At 34.3% G+C, this 20,769-nt stretch overlaps 1 protein-coding gene across 6 annotated transcripts; it reads left to right on the top strand.

Annotated features, from left to right (window-relative positions):
* The first annotated feature begins 6,473 nt into the window (after positions 1-6,473).
* Positions 6,474-20,748, top strand: LOC108998847 (putative lipase ROG1). 6 transcript variants are annotated; one of them, XM_035682955.1, is made up of 11 exons: positions 6,474-6,858; positions 8,345-8,404; positions 9,205-9,275; positions 9,445-9,687; positions 11,638-11,801; positions 11,923-11,978; positions 12,091-12,143; positions 12,233-12,353; positions 19,070-19,167; positions 20,175-20,301; positions 20,384-20,748. In XM_035682955.1, the coding sequence occupies exons 1-10, from the start codon at positions 6,771-6,773 to the stop codon at positions 20,244-20,246; spliced, it is 1,026 nt and encodes a 341-aa protein (XP_035538848.1). In that variant the 5' UTR covers positions 6,474-6,770; the 3' UTR covers positions 20,247-20,301; positions 20,384-20,748. The 6 variants fall into 6 exon arrangements, with proteins under 6 accessions (XP_035538848.1, XP_035538847.1, XP_018831119.1 ...); XM_035682954.1 differs by having other exon boundaries at positions 8,337-8,404; positions 20,399-20,748; XM_018975574.2 differs by having other exon boundaries at positions 8,337-8,404.
* The last annotated feature ends 21 nt before the right edge of the window (positions 20,749-20,769 follow it).

Genomic DNA, 20,769 nt, shown 5'->3' with positions numbered 1-20,769 from the left:
ATATAGTCCACCGCATCATTTGACACGCCCAAGCTGCCCTGCTGTACCAAGAGAACTAAACTGAGTGTCAGTCCCATTACTAGATATATCAGACACGTGGCAATGATCCAGCGGGTCCAGTTCTAGTTGGGCCTAAGCTGATGCTGTGCTATACATTATAAGTGGATAACACCACGAACCAAATGACAATAAATTAGGTCAATAATTACGGGAATATGGACACTATGTATTCTGAAGTGTCTGCATCTCACGCTGTCGTTTTCCGGCCGGTTACTGCATTATCTATTCAATTATGAAACCCCCGATATACAAAACAAAATAGATGATAATAATTTTGTAAATATAGTAATGCATGCACGACTTGTTTTTCCATTGAAGGTTCAATTATTGGATAGAAATGGGAAATTTGATCATGGGCCGGCCACCGCCTCTATTCCTACGTTTCTGAAAGAAAAAAAGTAGTCATATTGCTTGGCTGTACACGCTTCTCGTCGACTTTAATTTCATTTATGTTAAACCAATGATGTACTAGGAAAATAATTTTCTAGTAGTCATAAAGTATGTAAATGTCGTGTAATTATTTTGATAAAAGTGAATAAATTTAAAATCTACGTAAAAAGATAATAATTTTAATAATAAATTTTATTTTTTTAAAAATAATTATATAATATTTATATACTTTATAATGGACTAGTCAAAAGAACGTAACTGAAATGACGATCACATTTTTTGTTGACATTTATTTTGTTTCTCCCAATGTGCTTGAAAAGTCATCCTTTCTATAGTTATGATCGTATGGATGGAGATACTATCTACAATAAACTATTTCTTTGGACTAAAATGTTACAAGGGGTGACTCATATAATACACACTCGTGGGTCCATGACTCTTTTGTTTTTTTAGTAATTATGTGCGTCCAACCAATACACAAGACAGTATTGTTTACAAGGTGTAAGAGGATTGAATAGAATATAAAACATTGTAACTTTCATTTTTTAAATTATATTATTTATGTACTACTTTAGCTTTAGATTTATCTATTGAAATGATTGCAAAATCGCATTCCTCAAAAGAAAAAATATACTTATTATTCTCACACCACATATTATATATAATTTTTTATTTTTTTTCTTATCAATTATATAGTATATAGATAATGAATAAAATAATTCAATTAATTTTAAAAAATAAAATAAAATAACAACTTAAAAAATAATTTAAAAAATATAAATAAATACGGTGTGCAGAAATTATGAGTAATAGAGCTTTTAAGGCATTCCTTGAGGGGAGAAACATGTCACGAGAAACGCGAAATTGGTTATAAGAGTTAGGCAACGTACTTTCATTTTTATTTGCGGAATATAACATATATGTTTAGCATTTGTGACGAATCACATGTTTTGATTTGATTCCTATTCGGATTTAGCATCAAAGTAGTGTTTACTTTTATTTGTATGGGTTGAATTCATGCAATCCTGCACAACTATTCTTTGTATTCTATGTATTCGATCCTTGTCCATCTTTGATATCCACAAAAATGACAAATTGAGAATAAAATATTTAGGTGGTGTGATTTGATTTGAAATATAAAATATAAAATTAAAATCATATAAATTAAAATTTATCGTGAATAGTATACCTTATAAATTAGCTTAAAATAGAATAAAGAGATGTTTACAAAATGAAATGATATGAACATTTTATAAATAATAGTAAGATAATTTATGAATAATAGTGAAATAGTTTGAGTTAATATTTTATGAAATTTTAAAAATGAGAGAAAAAATTGAATAAAAAATATTATATAGTCGGAATGTTGTAATAATTAATTTGAAAATATTTACTTTTTAGTAATGTTTGGGAAATAAATGAAATGAGATGAGATGAGATCAAAATTATTTCCAAACATCCCATAACTTTATATATCCTGTATAATTGTGAAGTGTTTGTTTGGAATTGCGGTGAAAAATATAACTTATAACTTTAGAGCTTAAGACTTATAATCTAAGTAATAAGTTATAATATTAAAAAGTTATTTACTGTTTAGTACATATGTTTAAATCACTTTCAAACACGTCATATTTATTTAGAAACAAATTAAAAAAGTAATTTATAAGGTATAAATGATGATTATTTGTATTTTTAAAAATTATGATCATATTCTTAAAAATTGAAAGTTATAATTATTTGAGAGTTGTATGGATATTTTCGTCAATTAACATTTTTTTAAAATTTGAATTACATTTTATATTATTTAAAAAAGCACGTTTGAATAAATGATGTTTTAAAAATATTTTAATATGTAATTCCCAATCAACATAATTTTTTTTTCTATTAAACACTTACTCCAACTGCGACCCCAAATAGGCCCAAAGTACCTTAAAAATTATAAAAGGATATCCATCAATCTGAAAGTATATTGCCACTTAATTCCATCACCATAACCTACAGTACCGGAACAAATCAAATAAATTAAGATACAGTGGAATAGAATGAAATGATTTATAAATAATAGTAAATTAGTTTATGAATAGTAATGAAATTATTTGAATTAAGATTTTTATGAAATTTTAAGAAATAATATAGAAAAAGTTGAATAAAAATATTATAAAATTAAAATATTGTTGTAATATAATTTTATTTTGAAACTTGAAAAACTTAGAATTATTTTTTTGTATTTTATTCACACCTTGTTTGGTTACGTAGTTTATATAGGATTAAATGAGATGTTTTATTAAAAATTGAATAAAATATTATTATAAAATATTTTTTATTTTGAGATTTGAGAAAATTAAATTGTTTATTATATATTATGTGAGAGTTTAAGAAAATGTTAATTATTTATGAGATGAGATGCGATGAGACAGTTTGATTTTGTATAACAAAACTAATCTCAAGAGATTTTAAAAAATTATAATAATTATATAAAAAATTAAAAATTTGAAATTAAAAAAAATATTTATATTTATAATATTTGTATATTAAAATAGATGAGATGTATTGATACGGGAATCAGGCCGAAGTAAAAAACATAAGGAAAATCTAAGCGTCTCGCTCCCAGCTCCTGCTGCTTGCATTGTTTTTATTTTATTTTATTTGTTTTGTTTTGTTTATTAATTCGTAATTAAGGAAATATTTTTTAATGATATTTTATTTTTTTAAAAAAAATATATTTAAAAGTGTTAAAAAAATGAGAAAATATATTTACAATTATGAATTGTGTAACTACTGCGTAATCGTTTTGAAAAAAGTGAATAAAACATCGGACCCATATGAAAAAAATTAATTTTTTAATAATGGATCTCACTATTTTTTAAAATAATTACATGATATTTACATAGTTAACAATTGTACGTATAATTATTCTAAAAAAATACATGTAAAAAAATCAAAAACACATGAAAATAATTAGTAGAAATAAAGAAAATGATATTCTTATTACTGATACTTAAAATTCGATGTTATTGTTAAAATTGTTTATTTGATTTTTTAATTCTTATTTTTACTTTTTGATTAAAAAAATATTTTTTAATAATATCATATTTTTTTAAAAATATTTAAAAGTATAAAAAAATACATATAAAAAAAACAATAAAAACAATTATATCTAACGATACTCTCTACGATAGTTGGGAGTAGTGAACGTAGCACTGCCCAAAATATAAATCAACGAACCAAAACAAATCAAATAAATTTGAAATAATTAATACGTCGAATAGTCGGTGACGTGGGGGCCAACTAATTAACCACTCCCAAGTACAGCACAGCACACCGTCTGGTAGAATCAAAGCACTAAAGCCGCCTTCACCTAAAGTTCAGTTCCTTAACCTCTCGCCACGTGGTAATTATTTATATCAGTTATGCTATAAGAATTGTTCATGAGATATTATGTCACGTCAGTTAATATATTAAATAAATAAATAAAATAAAATATAAATAAAATATAATTGAATAAGAAAAATAAAGAGTAAGGGCGCTCGAAAAGAACGCGTTTAAAAAATACGAAATGAAATCTAACTCTAATGCCCTCTAGCGTCTTAGAGAGAGATAGTGTCGATGGTCGTCGTCGTGGATATGAGCATTGTTGATTTTGGTTCAGCTTAGTTGAAGTTTTATTGTTTTAATAGATCCTAGATACTTTCTAAATTTGTTATTTTGGAAGTCAGTTTTATTGCCTTTAGCGACATTTTTAGTGCCTTAGGTTTAGCATTTTCATTTGGACTTTTATTCGAGTTTTGAAGGAGAACACACTGTCAAGTTTCAGGCTCTTGTTCGTGAAAGAAGGATCAAACATTCTGATATAGAGATTAGAGTGAATAAAAAGTACAGTCTGATAAAGCCTTTAGTAATTCTTTTTACTGTCTTTGCATGTAGTAAATTAGTGACTATGGTTATTGTTTGTTAATTTATATTATATGGGACATTCTTTCTGCTAGGATTTTCTTTCCACAAATATGTATGCAACTTGACTATAAAGGCCATGTTTATGAAGGGTCAAGGATTCCACCATGTTCAAGCACTTTGGCTTGGGATAATTTTTTATTTTTATCTGAAGTAAAAGCGTTAATTGATAAGCTTGGATGTTATTTATTTTAGACTTTTTTTTCCCGATCTATGTTTCCTTGATGACCTGTAAGTATATGTTTGCTCTATCACTTCGGGTACGTTTGGGTGTTGAAAAGTGTTGAGAAGTGTTGAGAATGTTTGTGAATAGTTATGAGTAGAGATTGGAGTGAATTTGTGGGTCACATTGAGAGTATTTTGAGTTGTTTGGATGTGTGAAGTATGTTGAGTTGTTGACTTTTGAGTAAGTAGTTAATAAATGTGTGGGTCCCATAAATATTATAGTTATTTTATTTTTAGTAATAAATATTGTAGTGATTTTATTTTACTTTTATATATAATAATGATAAATAGTATAATGATTTTATTTTTAATTTATATATAATTGTGATAAATATTATAATGATTTTATTTATATATATATAATAGTTATAAATATTATAGTAATGTTATTTTTTATTTATATATTATAGTGATTTTATTTTTAATTTATATATAATAGTGATAAATATTATAGTAGTTTATTTTTTATTTATATATAATAGTGATTTTATTTTTTATTTATATATTATAGTGATTTTATTTTTTATTTATATATTATAATGATTTTATTTTTTATTTATATTTAATAGTGATAAATATTATAGTGATTTTATTTTTTATTTATATATTATAGCGATTTTATTTTTTATTTATATATAATAGTGATAAATATTTTTTATTTATATATTATAGTGATTTTTATTTATTTATATATTATAATGATTTTTTTTATATTAAATAGTGATAAATATTATAGTGATTTTATTTATTATTTATATATTATAGTGATTTTATTTATTATTTATATATTATAATGATTTTATTTTTTTATTTATATTTAATAGTGATAAATATTATAGTGATTTTATTTTTTATTTATATATTATAGTAATTTTATTTTTTATTTATATATTATAGTGATTTTAATTTTAATTTATATATTATAGTGATTTTATTTTTTATTTATATAATATAGTGATTTTATTTTTTATTTATATATAATAGTGATAAATATTTCTTATTTATATATTATAGTGATTTTTTATTATGTATATATTATAATAATTTTTTTATTTATATTTAATAGTGATAAATATTATAGTGATTTTATTTTTTATTTATATATAATAGTGATAAATATTTTTTATTTATATATTATAGTGATTTTATTTTTTATTTATATATTATAGTGATTTTATTTTTTATTTATATATTATAGAGATTTTATTTTTTATTTATATATAATAATGATAAATATTTTTTTGTTTATATATTATAGTTATTTTTTATTATTTATATATTATAATGATTTTTTTTATTTATATTTAATAGTGATAAATATTATAGTGATTTTATTTTTTATTTATATATAATAGTGATAAATATTTTTTATTTATATATTATAGTGATTTTATTTTTTATTTATATATTATAGTGATTTTATTTATTTATATATTATAACTATTTTTTTATTTATATTTAATAGTTATAAATATTATAGTGATTTTATTTTTTATTTATATATAATAGTGATAAGTATTATAGAATATTTGTGAATAGTTATGAGTAGAGATTGAAGTGAGTTTATGGGTCCCATTGAGAGTATTTTAAATTGTTTGGTATGTGAAGTATTTTTAAAAGTACTAGAATACTTGGAAAGTATTGAGGACACTTGGTCACCTAAACACAGCCGAAGGGAAGGGAGAGAGAGAGCAAAAATTCAGTGTGATAGAATATATGAAACGCAACGTTTGATTTGTACACGTGGATGGACGGGTACGCAGGGGCGTTCCCTGCCGGTGCAAATAGATAGACTTTTTCTATTTATATATATATATATATATATATAGCCACTTTATATAGGCCCTACCGCTATAGTTTCCTTCGCTCCAAGGCCTCCGTCCCTCTCATTTTTTGTTCCCACCCACCAACCTTTCACAACCATCTCGTTTCTCCTCGCTTTCTCGCACTTTCTCCCCCTGATTTTCCTGAGAATCTCCATCCGCCCCAACACGGCTCCTGTATTCACCTTGTTCCATTGCCGAATCCCTATCGGTTCTTAATTTATCTTGGTCAATGCACTTTAGCTGAGGTTTGCTGAGCGGTGGATTCTACAATGGAAAACGGCGCCGTAGAGAACGGAGTGTGCTCCTCAGAATCGGTAAATGGAGGCCGCGAATTGTGGAGCTGTAAGGACTCCGATTCTTCTTCCGCCGATCATCTCGTTGTCATGGTTAATGGAATCCTCGGCAGGTCAGATTCTTTCTATTTTTTATTTTTTTGTATCATTTTTAGGAGCTGGAATTGCACGGGGTTATGCTCGACGGTGGCTTAATTATTTTTTCATTCGTTTAAAACATTTTTGGAGTCTTTATGGTGAATGGTCCGTCTTTTCCTTTTCACTCTTGTTTCTATTTTTTCCTTTGATGTTGGAACTTGATTCCGTTACTGTTTGGAAACCAATAATCCCAGAACTTGAGAAGATTTGTTATGTTTCTATTTTTATTTTTAAATTATAACTTCGAATTTAATATGTTTTGTGTATTATTTGCGTGTTATTTTTGGATAATTTTTTTTTTAATTTATATAAAAGTATCAAACATGTACTTTGCGTGTCATTTTTGGATACTTCAACGTATATTCTTTGATTTTGTCCATTTTGGAAGGGAATTTAATTTTGACTTATGCAATTCGTGAAGTTTTCGTCATTATTCTCGGAGCAAGTTGATAATTTAGAACATGCGTTAACAATCTAAAGAAGTTTGCGTAATAGTCGAAGTTTTTGGCCATTTTTTTTTCTTGCCAATCATTTTGTAAACATTTTGGCTCTTTTTATTATACTTTTTTTGTCTCGAGTTATACATGGTCGGGAGCTGAATCGAATCACCATCATCGGTTTGGAGATGTACTGAATGAATCAAAATGATCACACTGAAGTAAGAAACTCAAACCATACCTGCTAGTGGTTGGTATGAAATGGTCTTGTCTGTCGATTAGGGCAGTGACAATGTCGATTATTTTGAGCAAAAAAATTATTCCTATGGCCCTTCAATCATATTGTTTTAATAATTTATTTACATCTTTAAGCCTTTAAACTAAAAAAGCATTGTTCTTATTAGATTATTAATAAATGAGAAAGAAAAAACAAGTATTGATATTTTAAATATATAACATATCCAATCTAAATTTCATTTTCGTTGGTTCCTGAAAATCCAAAAAGCCAAACCAACCTGTTGACCCAAGAAAAAACAAAACCAAACCTGTCGGTTTGGGTTGTGTTACTAGGGTCGATGATTTAAATGCACACCCGAATCTGACTCCGCACAACTGTATAAAGTGACTTGCTCTTTGAATTATAAATCTGGTTGTTTGTCCAAAAATGCATGGAAAGAGGAAAATCAGAAAAGAATATAGAAAAACATTGGGAGTAAATGAACTTGATGACCCTATTTTTTTTATAAGTGTTTGATGACCATATTCTCAATTCTTTGACTGGAATACATATTTGTGTTCAAGTTTTATGAAGAGAACCATTGAATACTCATTCTACTCTTTCTTTAGGTGCTGGTTAATAAATCAGAGGAAGAAAATCATGTAGCGTAGATTCCTTGAATTGGAATTCATTTACTTTCTGTTTCTTCTTATCTTTTCTTATACAAAAATGCACTTCTCATCTGGGAACTCTCAGTTTTGTTGATTGCTGATAGGGGTTTTATATTTTTTTTGTGAAGTGCCACAGATTGGAAGTTTGCAGCAGAGCAGTTTGTTAAAGTGCTTCCTGATAAAGTGTTTGTTCATTGTAAGCAATATTTTTTTTAATATATATATATATAATGCTTTCAATTTGAAGAAAAAAAATCATTTCCGTCCTCTTGTGGAGCATTTCGTGGTTTTAATTGAAAAGTATTTTCATATCATGCTTCTAATTGGAATGGAGGAGTAATAGAAAAGTTATAATAATAATTTTTTCCGTATACTAGAGTTCTGAGTCCTAGTGCCTCCTGTCTCCTGCCTCCCTATGCCTCCCAAATTTTGGTGTTCAGCATGCTAGATTGCTTAGTCCCCGCTGTCTCTTTGGCTCTCAAAATCTCAAATCCTATCACACCCTCTTGTTTCCTAGAAAAAATGCATTTTCCTCCATTTTATGTTCTTATTTTTTCTTTATCATCGTTTTGCATTATGGAATTTCAGTAACACGTCACTGCACTCGTTAGATATGTAATTGGTGCTAGTAATCAGATTGTTCTAAAGGCAATAGCATGGACTGCTGTATACCGAAGTTGGTCATGTTCAGACACGGATACTCTCTTGTCCTTGGATTATTCTTGAGGCTTGCTGAATTGGCTTTTAAATTTAGTACTGTTCTGATTAATATGGGATTGGGTCTTAATGTTGTGCTTCAAATTGTTTGACTTGTCAAAAGTTTGATCCTTTTGGTTTTTCATGCCCCTTTATTGATTCTGATGGTCAGAACTGTCTTGATGCATATGAAATTGATAGAATATTGATATTTTAAGTGATTTGCTTTTCGAGATGTCTTGCAGCCTTGAAAAATGTTTGCTCATATTTTACTTAAGTTGGTTAACTTTGTTTTTTCAGGCAGTGAACGAAATGTGTCTAAATTGACTCTAGACGGTGTGGATGTGATGGGAGAGCGATTAGCTGAAGAGGTTGGTAGTATCGTTAGAATTACAGATATAGAATGGTTCTACCTGATATTTTGAAATTAACAAAGTCTGCTTACTTAGCTGACAACAAGCTTTGACTATGTATTTTTTTTTTGATAAAAAAGCTTTGACTATGTATTATGTCATCATTAACAGAACATTTTATTTCTAGGTCATTGAAGTCATCCGAAGAAAGCCAAATCTACGTAAGATCTCCTTTGTGGCACACTCTGTGGGAGGACTTGTGGCAAGATATGCTATTGGGAGATTGTATAGACCACCTGAGAGGGAAAATCTGGAGGATTCATCTTCTAATAGATCTGAAGAGGATTCAAAGGGTACAATAGGCGGCTTGGAGGCTATGAATTTCATCACATCTGCTACACCTCATCTTGGTTCAAGGGGTCATAAGCAGGTACCATATCCGTTTGTATTTGGTAAGAAATGTGTTCATTATGATTTTTAAATTCGTTGAAGTTAATTGTTCAAAAGTTTGTCTTATCAGGAAATAAGATTTGTTGTTATTGCAGTGCTATCCCAACTTGGGGGTTGGATGGGGAAATTATAGTTTCACTAATCTGCCTGGGGAAGGATTTGTGGAGATTGCATAATTCCTTGTTTTGTTTTGGTGGGGTTCCCTTTGATAGTTTAGAAAAGTTGGATCACTGGATGATGGTTTTCTTAAAAAAAAAAAAAAACTGTTCAAGGTGTCAATTTTTATCAATGAGAAAGTTGAGATTTTTTTTATACACAGAAAAGCTGAGAAATATTTGCTGATAGGTAATAATAGAATTTATTCCAAGTAAATAGACATAGTCCAAGTACACAGGATGTATATAAGCGAGTACACCTAGATACAAGCTATAGCAAAATAGAACTAAGGCAAAACATTACAAATATTCCCATCCCTTACAAGGTTCTTCACCTAAAAACTTATAGTGCTAAAGAAAAAATCCCTGAATTCTCCCATAGTTTGTTTGCAATCTTCGAAACACCTCCCATTTCTCTCTAACTATAAGCACCAAAACAAACACAAGGGTATCATCCTCCACATTGCTGCAGTGCCTCCACATCCCACTAAACCTTGCCAGCTAGCCAAAAAGTCCACCACACGCAAAGGCATCACCCAAGCAATGCCTACCCTTGCAAAAATCTCGTTCCACAGCTTTGTCACCACCTCACAATGAAGGAAAAGATGGTTAACAGATTCGCCATCTTTTTTACACATAAAACACCAGTCAATTACAAATAATCATCTTTTTCTCAAATTATCCGTGGTTAATATTTTCTCAAGAGACACCAGCCAACAAGAAAATGCACTTTACTAGGCACCCTTGCTCTCCAGATACATTTCCAGGGGTATATTTTATCACCATGACTATTTAAGACCTTGTAGAAAGATCTCACTGAGAATCTGGAATTATAATCATGCACTCATTGCAGCCTATCCTCCTTATTCTGATCGATTTCGTATCATATAATTTTACAAAGAAATCAGCAGCTTCACACCTTTGCTCTCCAGCTGAGAAATTTTTGTAACTTCAAAAGTCATTGGCTCCTCGGCTGGGCATGGACTGAAGTACGATATACTATCAAACCTTAAGTGGTAGTCCATTTTCAATACGCAGTTAATTTCCATTGTAATTGTTGACTTGTTTGGGGATTGGGGGGATTGACCTTTAATGTTACCCTGGATATGTTTCCTTTTGACATATTCACGGTTTTAAGTTCATTCTTGAAAAGTAAAAAATAGGCTTGTCTTTGTAAAGATTAGCGAGGCAGGTTGTGGATTCTATTTTTTTTGGGCTGGGGTTATGGATTGCATAGTTGTGGCTTATAACCACTTTTGGGTTTTTTCATTTTTATGTTCTATATCTTAAAATTTAAAGGAGCATTCCGTGGGAGAGAGCTCTAAGAATGACTACTTTCTTGTTTATGACAAGAAATTCATCGACTTTAGAAGCTAGATTGGATATGTTTCAACATTGCTTTGGGTAATTAATTTGACTTTCCCAGGCAGATTTCATGGACCATGGAGCCCATGAGCAAAATGGAAGCTGTACATGGAGGAAAGTTTGTAACTTTCTTGTTTTTGGTGTTGGTGAACAAGTGTGCATGTCTTTGTGTTTTTTATTTATTATTATTATTTTTTTGTCATTATTGGGGTTTTGATGTTCGTGTTTTAAAAGTGTCAGGGAAAGGATGCAGCATACGCACAAGTTTTTACAATAATTGGGTCGCGAGTGGGAGCATCCATTTTTTGTTGGATGCTGTGACAGCTGTGTTGATATTCCTTATTGTCATTTTTTATTATCTGAGATTGATTTGACCAATTTATTGTCGTTTAAAAAACTGACTTTTGCAGGTACCATTTCTTTTCGGTGTACCTGCTATTGAGAAACTTGCAAATTTTGTTATTCATTTGATATTTAAGAGAACAGGTCGACATCTTTTTATGAATGATGATGATGAAGGAAAGCCTCCGTTGCTTAAACGCATGATAGAAGATTATGGTGACTGTTATTTCATGTATGCTACTTGCATCCATTTTATTATACTTATATCTTGAATGATACCAAGTTTAATGAGATGCCCCATCAGTTGATCTAAGTATGTACTTGATAGGATGAAAAAAAAACTTATCATGCAGGTCTGCATTGCGTGCATTCAGGCATCGGGTTGCTTATTCAAATGTGGGCTATGACCGTATCCTGTTTTCACAGTCACAAGTACTTTTTCCCCTCTAAGCTAACATGGACTTTCTCGAAATAAACTGTCTATTTATCTTCATTGTTTTCCATTATGAAACATTGTTAAGATATCGTGGGCTGGAGAACATCATGTATTAGGCGTAATAGTGATCTTCCAAAGGTATTGTTATCTATTTGAATTTGTTTCTGTGGCTAGATGCTATATATTCTGATTCTAATTTAATAACTTAGCCTTTTTTTGGTTATCAGTGGGAGGATACTCTTAATGAAAAATATCCGCATGTTGTATATGAAGAACACTGCAAGGCTTATGATGATGAGCAGTGTGAGCCTACTTCAATTAAAGATGGTGGCTCTGACAAGCTTGAAGGTTCGTGACTTCACTCTGGGAAAAAGTTCCTGTTCTTGTTCTCTATACTAATTGCTTTTTAGTAACTAGTTCACTAGGTTTGTTAATAGGCTTCCTTTTCAACCGACCATGTGCTATTGACTATTATTTCCGTTGATATCTATTTGCATCTTTTCGAATACAGCCTTTTATTTTCTTATATCTTGTGTTTTTAGCAAGTTATAAATGTGCAGATAACTTAATTTTAAGTTAGGATCTTTTTGACAAAGCTGAAAAGTAGCAGTGAAACTTTTATGCTATGCGTTGAAACACTAGTGTAAGTTTTAAATTTAATGAGACTGTTTGATATAATTTAATTTTTGAATTTCTAAAGACTACTTTGTCTTGTATATTGCGTATTGAATTTTGATGAGAAAATATGGTGTTGTTTGGGCACCTTCATCTTTGGACAGCTAAGGTCTATGTTCATGGGGGCATCAGTGAGATTCGGAGTATTAGATACGGTGCCGTGAGCTTGTGCACCCCCGGGATTAGTCGGGACTTTATCCTAGACACCCAGTGCCAATAAAAAAATATTGGATAGAGTGAGTGCAAATACTTGTTGAACAACTTATCTGGTTCTCAGATGAGGATAAAATGAAGAATGTCTGTTGTGATTATTTAAAAACCTTTACAGCTGAAGGTATAACTACACAAAATCTATTTCTGTACCCTCTCATGTGATAATGTACACGGAGAGGGGGAGGAAGGTTACTAAGGAGATAATGCTCAATCTTGCTAGTGCTCGGTGGATGGCAAACACTGTAGAAGAATGTTTATTTTCAGGGGGAAGGAAGGTTTTTTATAAGACTTATAGGAATGGAGCTAAAGCTCTCTTTGCTCATAGGCGCTCTAATGCGTTTGGGCTTTTCTTGGAAGTAACAGACTATGGTGGTGGCACCGGTGGTCAGGGTCTGTTAGCGATCCTAGAAGGGATGGAAGGCAAGGGCTGGAAGCTGCTGTCTATGGAGATGAAGACTGCTTTGTCAATGGGGGTTGTGTCTATGCAGGCTCCTATTTTGACCCCATGGCTGGACAGAGAGGGAGATAAGGGGAAGGGAAGGAGAGGCTGTCATATGCAGAGACAGCGTTGGGTGGTGCGGGTAGAAGAATGGAAGTGTATGGAAAAAACAAAAAGGGAGTGCTTGGTAGGGAACATTTGGGCGAAAATGCAAGAGATAGCAGAAATGTTGTTCTTGATATGGTGAGTGGGTCACTGTCAAACGTCTGTGCAGTGGAAAGTAGAATGCAAGAGGCTCTGTTTTATTTGAAAGAGGAACTTATCGGGGTGAAGGAGGAACTGGAAACACTTGGGAATGAATTGGGAGTTCTGACTTTCAATATAGAGAAAGGCTGGGGCCTGGGCCTGGGTTGGGCTGGGGCCAAGGCTTTGGGTCTCAAAAAGGGAGGAAGCCTTTCAGACCTGTTATAGGAAAGACCAAAGTGGGGATGGGTTAGAGAGGCCCAAGTCGGGTGAGCTGGAAGGTGAAACAGGTTGGGCCCTGTTTTGATATGGGCTCAACTTCTGGGTCCGTTACGTGTGAAGTAAGGCTTGAGGCGTCTCTACTGGGGGTTAGGCCAGAGAGCCACCCATTATGTTGAGTGGGCTAGAGGTCGTGTCTGGGCCCGCAACCGCTCCTCGGCCCATGGACACACTCCGGCCGGAGGAGATCCTCACCTCGACGGCGACGACAACTTGCCTAAACGCCGGCAGCGCCGTCGATGTCATCTGCTCTCCGCATACTCAGATCTACCCCATGGATCTTGGGGAGCAAGGGGTTGGGCCGTTGGCCCTCGCGGTGGCATAGACTTCGCCACCGACCTTTTCTGGCCTGCCTCCCGCCTCCCTGACGGCGACAAGGCTCTCGGCGTCGACCCAGATCTACCCCATGATTCACGGGGAGCTAATGGTTGGGCCGTTTGCCCTCACGGTGGCACAAACTTCGTTGCCGGCCTCTTCTAGCTTGCCTCCCGCCTCCCTGATGGTGACAAGGCTCCTGGCGTCGACTCAACCTATCAAGATGACGAAGACTACAGTTTTTTTTTTGACTTTGGGGCTCGTGGCGGCATCTTTGCCGCTGGCATCTGCTGGGATGCCTCCCTCCACCATGGAGGCAAAGGTAGTGGTCCCGGTGCAAGAGTAAGTTGTTGGTCTGGGTTTGGAGTCGTTAGAGGACCTTAGTGTTTTTGAACACGCTGGGAATGAGCAGCAAACAATGACGGGTTCAGAAGGTGATATGGGGGAGTCTATTTTGGCTAGATCTTTGGTTTTGTTTGCAGATAACGGGGATGGGGAGGATTGTCCTACTCCTCTCAATTCTTTTCATCCCAACTCAGATTGGGTAATCAAGAAATCAATAAATATTAAGCACTTGGTATGGATCTCTTATGGAGATTTTGAAGTTGAATTTATGGCTTTACTTACAGTCGTAGAGGCTGTGAATGTTCAATCCAAATCTAATCAATCCTTGAGTCTGGCCAAAAAGAAGGAAAGAACTCAAAAGGCTAACTTGGGCTATGAAAGAGGACGAAGGCAAGAAGAGCTCCAATCGGGAGCGTTGCAAGGAGAGGGGTAAAATGGTTGTCCCATGAAACCAAAAATATTATCTTGGAATGTGAGGGGGTTGCATGATCTTAATAAGCGGTTCCAAGTTAGAAATTTACTTCGCCAGTGGAAGGGGAATATCATATGTTTACAAGAGACTAAGTTGGAAGCTATTACTAGACAAATCGTTTGCAGTTTATGGAAAGGGCAACATGTCGGGTGGTCTCACCTACCATCAAAAGGAGCATATGGAGGAGTTCTAATTATGTTTGACACAAGGATGGTGGAAGGGGTGGAAGGGGTGGAGGAGTGTGTGGGTGATCTTACCGTTGCATGCTCTTTTGTTAATCTAGAAGATGGCTTCAAATGGACATTTGTTGGTGTTTATGGCCCAAATATTGATTCGGAGAGAAGATTTTTGTGGGAAGAATTGGCGAGAGTTATTAGTTGGTGGGAGCTACCAAGTTGCATTGGGGAAGATTTTAACACATCACGCTTTCCAAGCAGAAGGTTGGGTGTATCTCGTATCACTCCAACCATGAGAGATTTTTCTGATTTCATTTCAGAACAGGAGTTTGTGGACATTCCACTATCAGGAGGCACGTTTACCTGGTCTAATAACCGAGAATTTTCATCTTGGTCAATGATTGATAGATTTTTGATAACTCCTGATTATGAGTCTCACTTCCCGAACGTAATTCAAAGAAGGTTACCCCGGCTATGCTCTGATCATTTTCCCATCACTATAGACTATGGAGGCATCCAAGGGGGCAAAAGGTACTTTAAATTTGAGCATATGTGGCTTAAAATTGACGGTTTTGTAGACAGGGTCAGACTTTGGTAGACTTCCTACAGTTTCTACGGCTCCCCAAGTTTCATTATGGCTAAGAAGTTGAAAGCGCTGAAACAGGATCTGAAGCAATGGAATAAACAAGTTTTTGGCAATGTGCTTCAGCAGAGGCGTGCACTTGTGGAGGAGTTACAGGGCCTGGAAGGCGAGGAGGAGGCCAGAATTCTTTCTGAACATGAAAAAACTCGTAAGAGGTAGGTAGTAACGGAACTTGAAAGAGTAACTTTGATGGAGGAGATTTCATGAAGACAAAAATCAAGAACGCTTTGGCTAAAGGCGGGGGGATAAGTGCATTAAATTCTTTCATAGGATGGCTAATTGCCATAAGAGGAACAATGCTATTGATACACTGATGGTAGATGGGGCAATTTCTTTGGATCAGATGATAATAAACAACCATATTGAACGATATTATCAACAACTCCTATCAGAAGAGTACATTTGGCGACCGAAAGTGGATGGTTCGTCTTTTTCTACATTAGACCAGCAGAGTGCAGGGTGGCTAGAGAGGCCATTTGAAGAAGAGGAAGTGAGTAGCGTAATTAAAGGTATGGCAAGTGACAAGGCTCCCAGTCCGGACGGGTTTACATTGGGCTTCTTTCAAGCTTGTTGGGAGGTGGTCAATGAGGATCTTATGCAAGTTTTTAATGAATTTCATACTGACACTAGATTTGAAGAGTATTAACGCCACCTTTCTAGCCCTCATTCCCAAAAAGGTGGGGGATGTGAAAGACTATCGCCCCATCAGTTTTGTGAATGGGGTGTATAAGATTCTGTCCAAAGTGCTAGTGAATAGATTGAGCTTGGTGGTAGAAAAACTAATTTCAAAGTTGCAAAATGCGTTTGTCAAAGGTAGACAAATCTTTGATTCGGTACTTATTGCAAATGAGGTTTTGAACGGTCGTATGAAGTCTAGAAAACCCGGGTTACTTTGTAAGTTAGACATGGAGAAAGCTTATGACCATGTCAACTGGTAGTTCTTACTTTACTTACTTGATAGATGCGGTTTTGGGAGAAAATGACAGAAATAGATAGAATTTTGCATCTCTTCAGTTTGTTTCTCTATATTGGTAAATGGTACACCGGTGGGTTTCTTCAACTACTCTTGCGGCTTGAGGCAGAGAGACCCGCTTTCTTCTCTCCTTTTTTTATTTGTCATGGAAGCTCTTAGTAAGATGATTAAGGGCCTGGTGGACGGGGGGTTACTCTATGGATTTCCGGTGGGGAATGGCGAGCTCAACATCTCGCACCTACTATTTGCCGATGGCACTCATCTTTTGTGGCGCACATCTTGGTCAGGTTCAAGTCTTGAGGGCGCTACTCCTTTGTTTTGCTGATGTGTCAGGGTTGAGCATCAATCTTGCAAAGTCGGAAATAGTGCCTGTGGGGGCTGTCCCCAATGTGGAGATTTTTGTTACTACCTTGGGATGCAAAATATCTTCTCTTCCTATGAAGTATCTTGGCTTACCTTTGAGTGCCTCCTTTAAATCTGAAAGGATTTGGAATGATATGGTAGAAAGAGTGGAGCGTAGATTGGCTGCTTGGAAGAGGCTATACTTGTCGAAAGGCGGTAGGTTGACTTTGATTAAAGGCACTCTTTCAAACTTACCCACCTACTTTTTGTCTTTGTTTCCTCTTCCCATAAAGGTGGCTAACCGCATTGAGAAGTTACGAAGGGATTTCTTATGGAGTGGATTGGGGGAAGAGTTCAAATTCCACCTGGTTAATTGGTTAACAATTTGTACCCAATTTCTGGGGAAGGGTTGGGGATCCGCCACTTGATGAAATTCAACCAAGCTCTATTGGGTAAGTGGTTGTGGATGTACCAAAATGAGACGGAGGCCTTATAGAAGTCTGTTATAGATTCACATTTCGGGGAAGCTTGGAGAGGATGGTGCTCGAATGAGGTACAAGGCACTCATGGAGAGTGGGGTTGTGGAAAAACATTAGGAGTCTTTGGGGGACCTTTCAAGGACATGAACATTTTGTTGTAGGCGATGGTTCGCATGCTCTGGTTTGATAAATGGTTACCGTCTATGAGATACTTTCACTACTTTCTTTGCGCTAGCTAGAGAAAAGGAGGCATCGATCGCCGACCTTCTGGTCTTTTCAAATGGCACCCCTCAATGGAATATTGACTTCATTAGGGCAGCCTAGGAATTGGAGTTGGAGTCTATTATGGAGTTTTTTGCGGCTTTATATTTTGCAAGTATTTCAGGGGCACAGGAGACAAGATGCTTTGGAATTATTCTAAGAAAGGTATTTTCTCTGTCATTTTTTTTTTATCAAAAGCTTACGAATTCCGGAATGTCTGTGTTCCCGTGGAAGAGCATTTGGCAGACGAAAGCTCCTTCAAAAGCAACTTTTTTTGTTTGGACAACATCTTTGGACAAGATCCTCACTACATATAATTTGAGGAAACGATGGGTTATTGTCCTAGATTGGTGTTGTATGTGTAAGAAGCATAGGGAATAGTAGATCATTTGCTTTTACACTGTGAGGTGGCCAAGGTTATATGGGATGATTTTTTCTCAAGAGTTGGGTTGACTTGGGTTATGCTTTGTAGATTGGTGGATTTCCTCGCAAGCTAGAGAGGACTACACTGCAAATCTCAGGTAGCGGCAATATGGAGATTGGTACCAATATGCATGTGTTGGTGTATTTGGAGGGAGAGAAATGCTAGAAGTTTCGAAAATCAAGAGAGAACAATGGATGAGCTAAAAATTTTCTTTTTTAAGTCATTGTTCTTATGGGCGGGGGCCATAGTTTGTAACGGACTTAGTGTCCACGATCTTCTTCTCTCTATTGTAACCTCTAGCTAGGCATTCTTTATGTATACTTCTTGTGTACTTGGGCTTGGCCCATTTCTATGAATATAATATCTTTGATTACCTATAAAAAAAAAAAAATGTACACCTTCTCCATGTATAAATATTGGAGCTTCATTTCCTACGGGACTTCACGGATATTTATAAATGTGTTACAGTGCATTAACTCTGGTCAGTCACTAAATGTAGTCCGGATCTAAGAATTGTGTACTTCTGTAAATTTGTGGACTACCCAAAACCTGATGCATGTGTTTGGATCTGATGCTAGTTTAATTTAGAAAAGTTGCTGCTATGATCCTGTTTCATGGGGGTCATGGGGGGAGGGGAGATTACCCCATTTTATGCATGAAAACACATTAGGTTGTACAAGGCTAAGGTGTTTGCTCCTTTTCTGGTTACAACATTGTTTCCTCATTTTACTCTGTTGGATGCTATCAATTTTTTTTCAATGTTTTCTCAGTCTTACATTGTGCAGAGGAACTGGTGACCGGCCTATCTCGTGTTTCATGGGACAAAGTAGATGTTAGCTTTCACAGCTGCAGACAGAAGTTTGCTGCTCATAGTGTTATTCAGGTAGCTCTCTCTCTCTCTCTCTCTCTCTCCAGTGCACCCAAACAAACACAGACCGTGAGCATATTCAGTTTATGTGGGTATGTGTGAATGTCTAGGTATGTCTATTCGCATTTTTCTGTAGGCTTTTGAGTTGTGTATTTACCTGTGTATTTTCATTTTTAATGGTGTTAGTTTTTTATATACAGCAATAGAATTTCTACAATTGGCAAGCTTTTCCCTGATTTGTCCTCTAAATGACTCAACTGGATTTTTATTTATTTATTAACTAGATTACTTGCTGTGGGAAGCCAATATTAACCACAAAGTCCACGTTTTCTACTTCTTAAAAGAACTTTATTCCACCATCTCCATCTATGGCTATATTATATATTTCTCTGCTACATGTTTTGGACTGCTTGTGTGGATAAGCTGGCTGTTTCATACCATAAACGGTTCTCCGGTTGATGCTGCTGAGATTATCACTGTATACTTTATTTTAGAAACTGGCTTTGGTCAGTAAATTACTAGGCTTCACTGGGGTTTCTGAACAGGAGTTTTTACTATTTATCCTCCTAAGAAAAGGTCACTTTATCAGAAGGCTTCATCTGTTTTAATTGAGAATGATGACATACTTTAGGAAAGTTGAAACTACTATTTTTCTTGGATGCAATCAGCTACAACAATATTTGACAACAAAACTGTTCATTTCAACTGGTTTATATAATTCTAATGCAACCAAGGTGTGAGTTCTTTTGAAGCACACTGGGAATTTAATCCTGAGTTCATGTACAGGTATCCCCTAATTATTTCCATCGGTGCTCCTAACAAACGTTCTGCTGTTTCGATAGTATTGTTACTTCTTGATGGACTGATTTTGCAACGAGGTCTCTCTCACACACACACACACAAAACATAATTTCTGATGAGTTGTTTATGAATCAATGAGGTTTCACTGAAAACTTCATAAAGAACCGTAACATACTGTCATCCTTCTAAAGGAGCAAATTCCCACGCTTTGCATTTTACAGGTCAAAGACCAAAGTATGCATATAGAAGGTGCAGATGTTATACAGCATATGATCGATCATTTTCTCACCTAGAAGCCGGATTCCTAGATGTATACACACCACAGACACGGCTGCAAGCTTCCTTAAGGTTAGAAGCTACAAGTTGATGTGCTGCTAAAAATCACAAACTTCTGTCACACTAATTTTTATTTTTTTTTCCCCTCCTGAAGTTCCATTGGTTGTAGGTTGAAGGAATTGATTCTATCAACACACGGCATGGTCTCGCATAAATTGTGACTATGCAAGCAGTTAAAAAGAAATTTTGTTTTCTTGGTATCCTTGCAATGTATTTGTACAGACGCTCCCAATAAACAGAAACGGTACATTATAGAAACATATGTATTGGTCGATTATATTCTAACACTTGCAGTAACTGTTGTTCCCATACTTGTGGGGATACATGCCCATTATTTTGTAGGGTATCAAACATACTTGAAGCGAAGTAGATTGGATCTAACTTGCTCAATTAATGTTGGAGCAAGGTCTGAATTTGAATTAATTATAAGGGTAAATACATGAGTTGATTGAATTTGAATCCTTGTTGTCTCCATATATG

This window comes from Juglans regia, chromosome 11, assembly GCF_001411555.2.
Source record: "Juglans regia cultivar Chandler chromosome 11, Walnut 2.0, whole genome shotgun sequence".
NCBI classification, from domain to species: Eukaryota; Viridiplantae; Streptophyta; class Magnoliopsida; order Fagales; family Juglandaceae; genus Juglans; species Juglans regia.
This window is presented reverse-complemented; position numbering and strand designations above follow the sequence as displayed.

What these genes read in the sequence shown, in the direction of transcription:
- LOC108998847 (XM_018975573.2), top strand. Translation starts at nt 6,722, where the DNA reads ATGGAAAACGGCGCCGTAGAGAACGGAGTGTGCTCCTCAGAATCGGTA. An exon ending in TGATAAAGTGTTTGTTCATT is followed by an intron (nt 8,405 to 9,204) that starts GTAAGCAATATT and finishes TTGTTTTTTCAG; the next exon opens with GCAGTGAACGAAATGTGTCT. An exon ending in TGGCTCTGACAAGCTTGAAG is followed by an intron (nt 12,354 to 19,054) that starts GTTCGTGACTTC and finishes ATGTTTTCTCAG; the next exon opens with TCTTACATTGTGCAGAGGAA.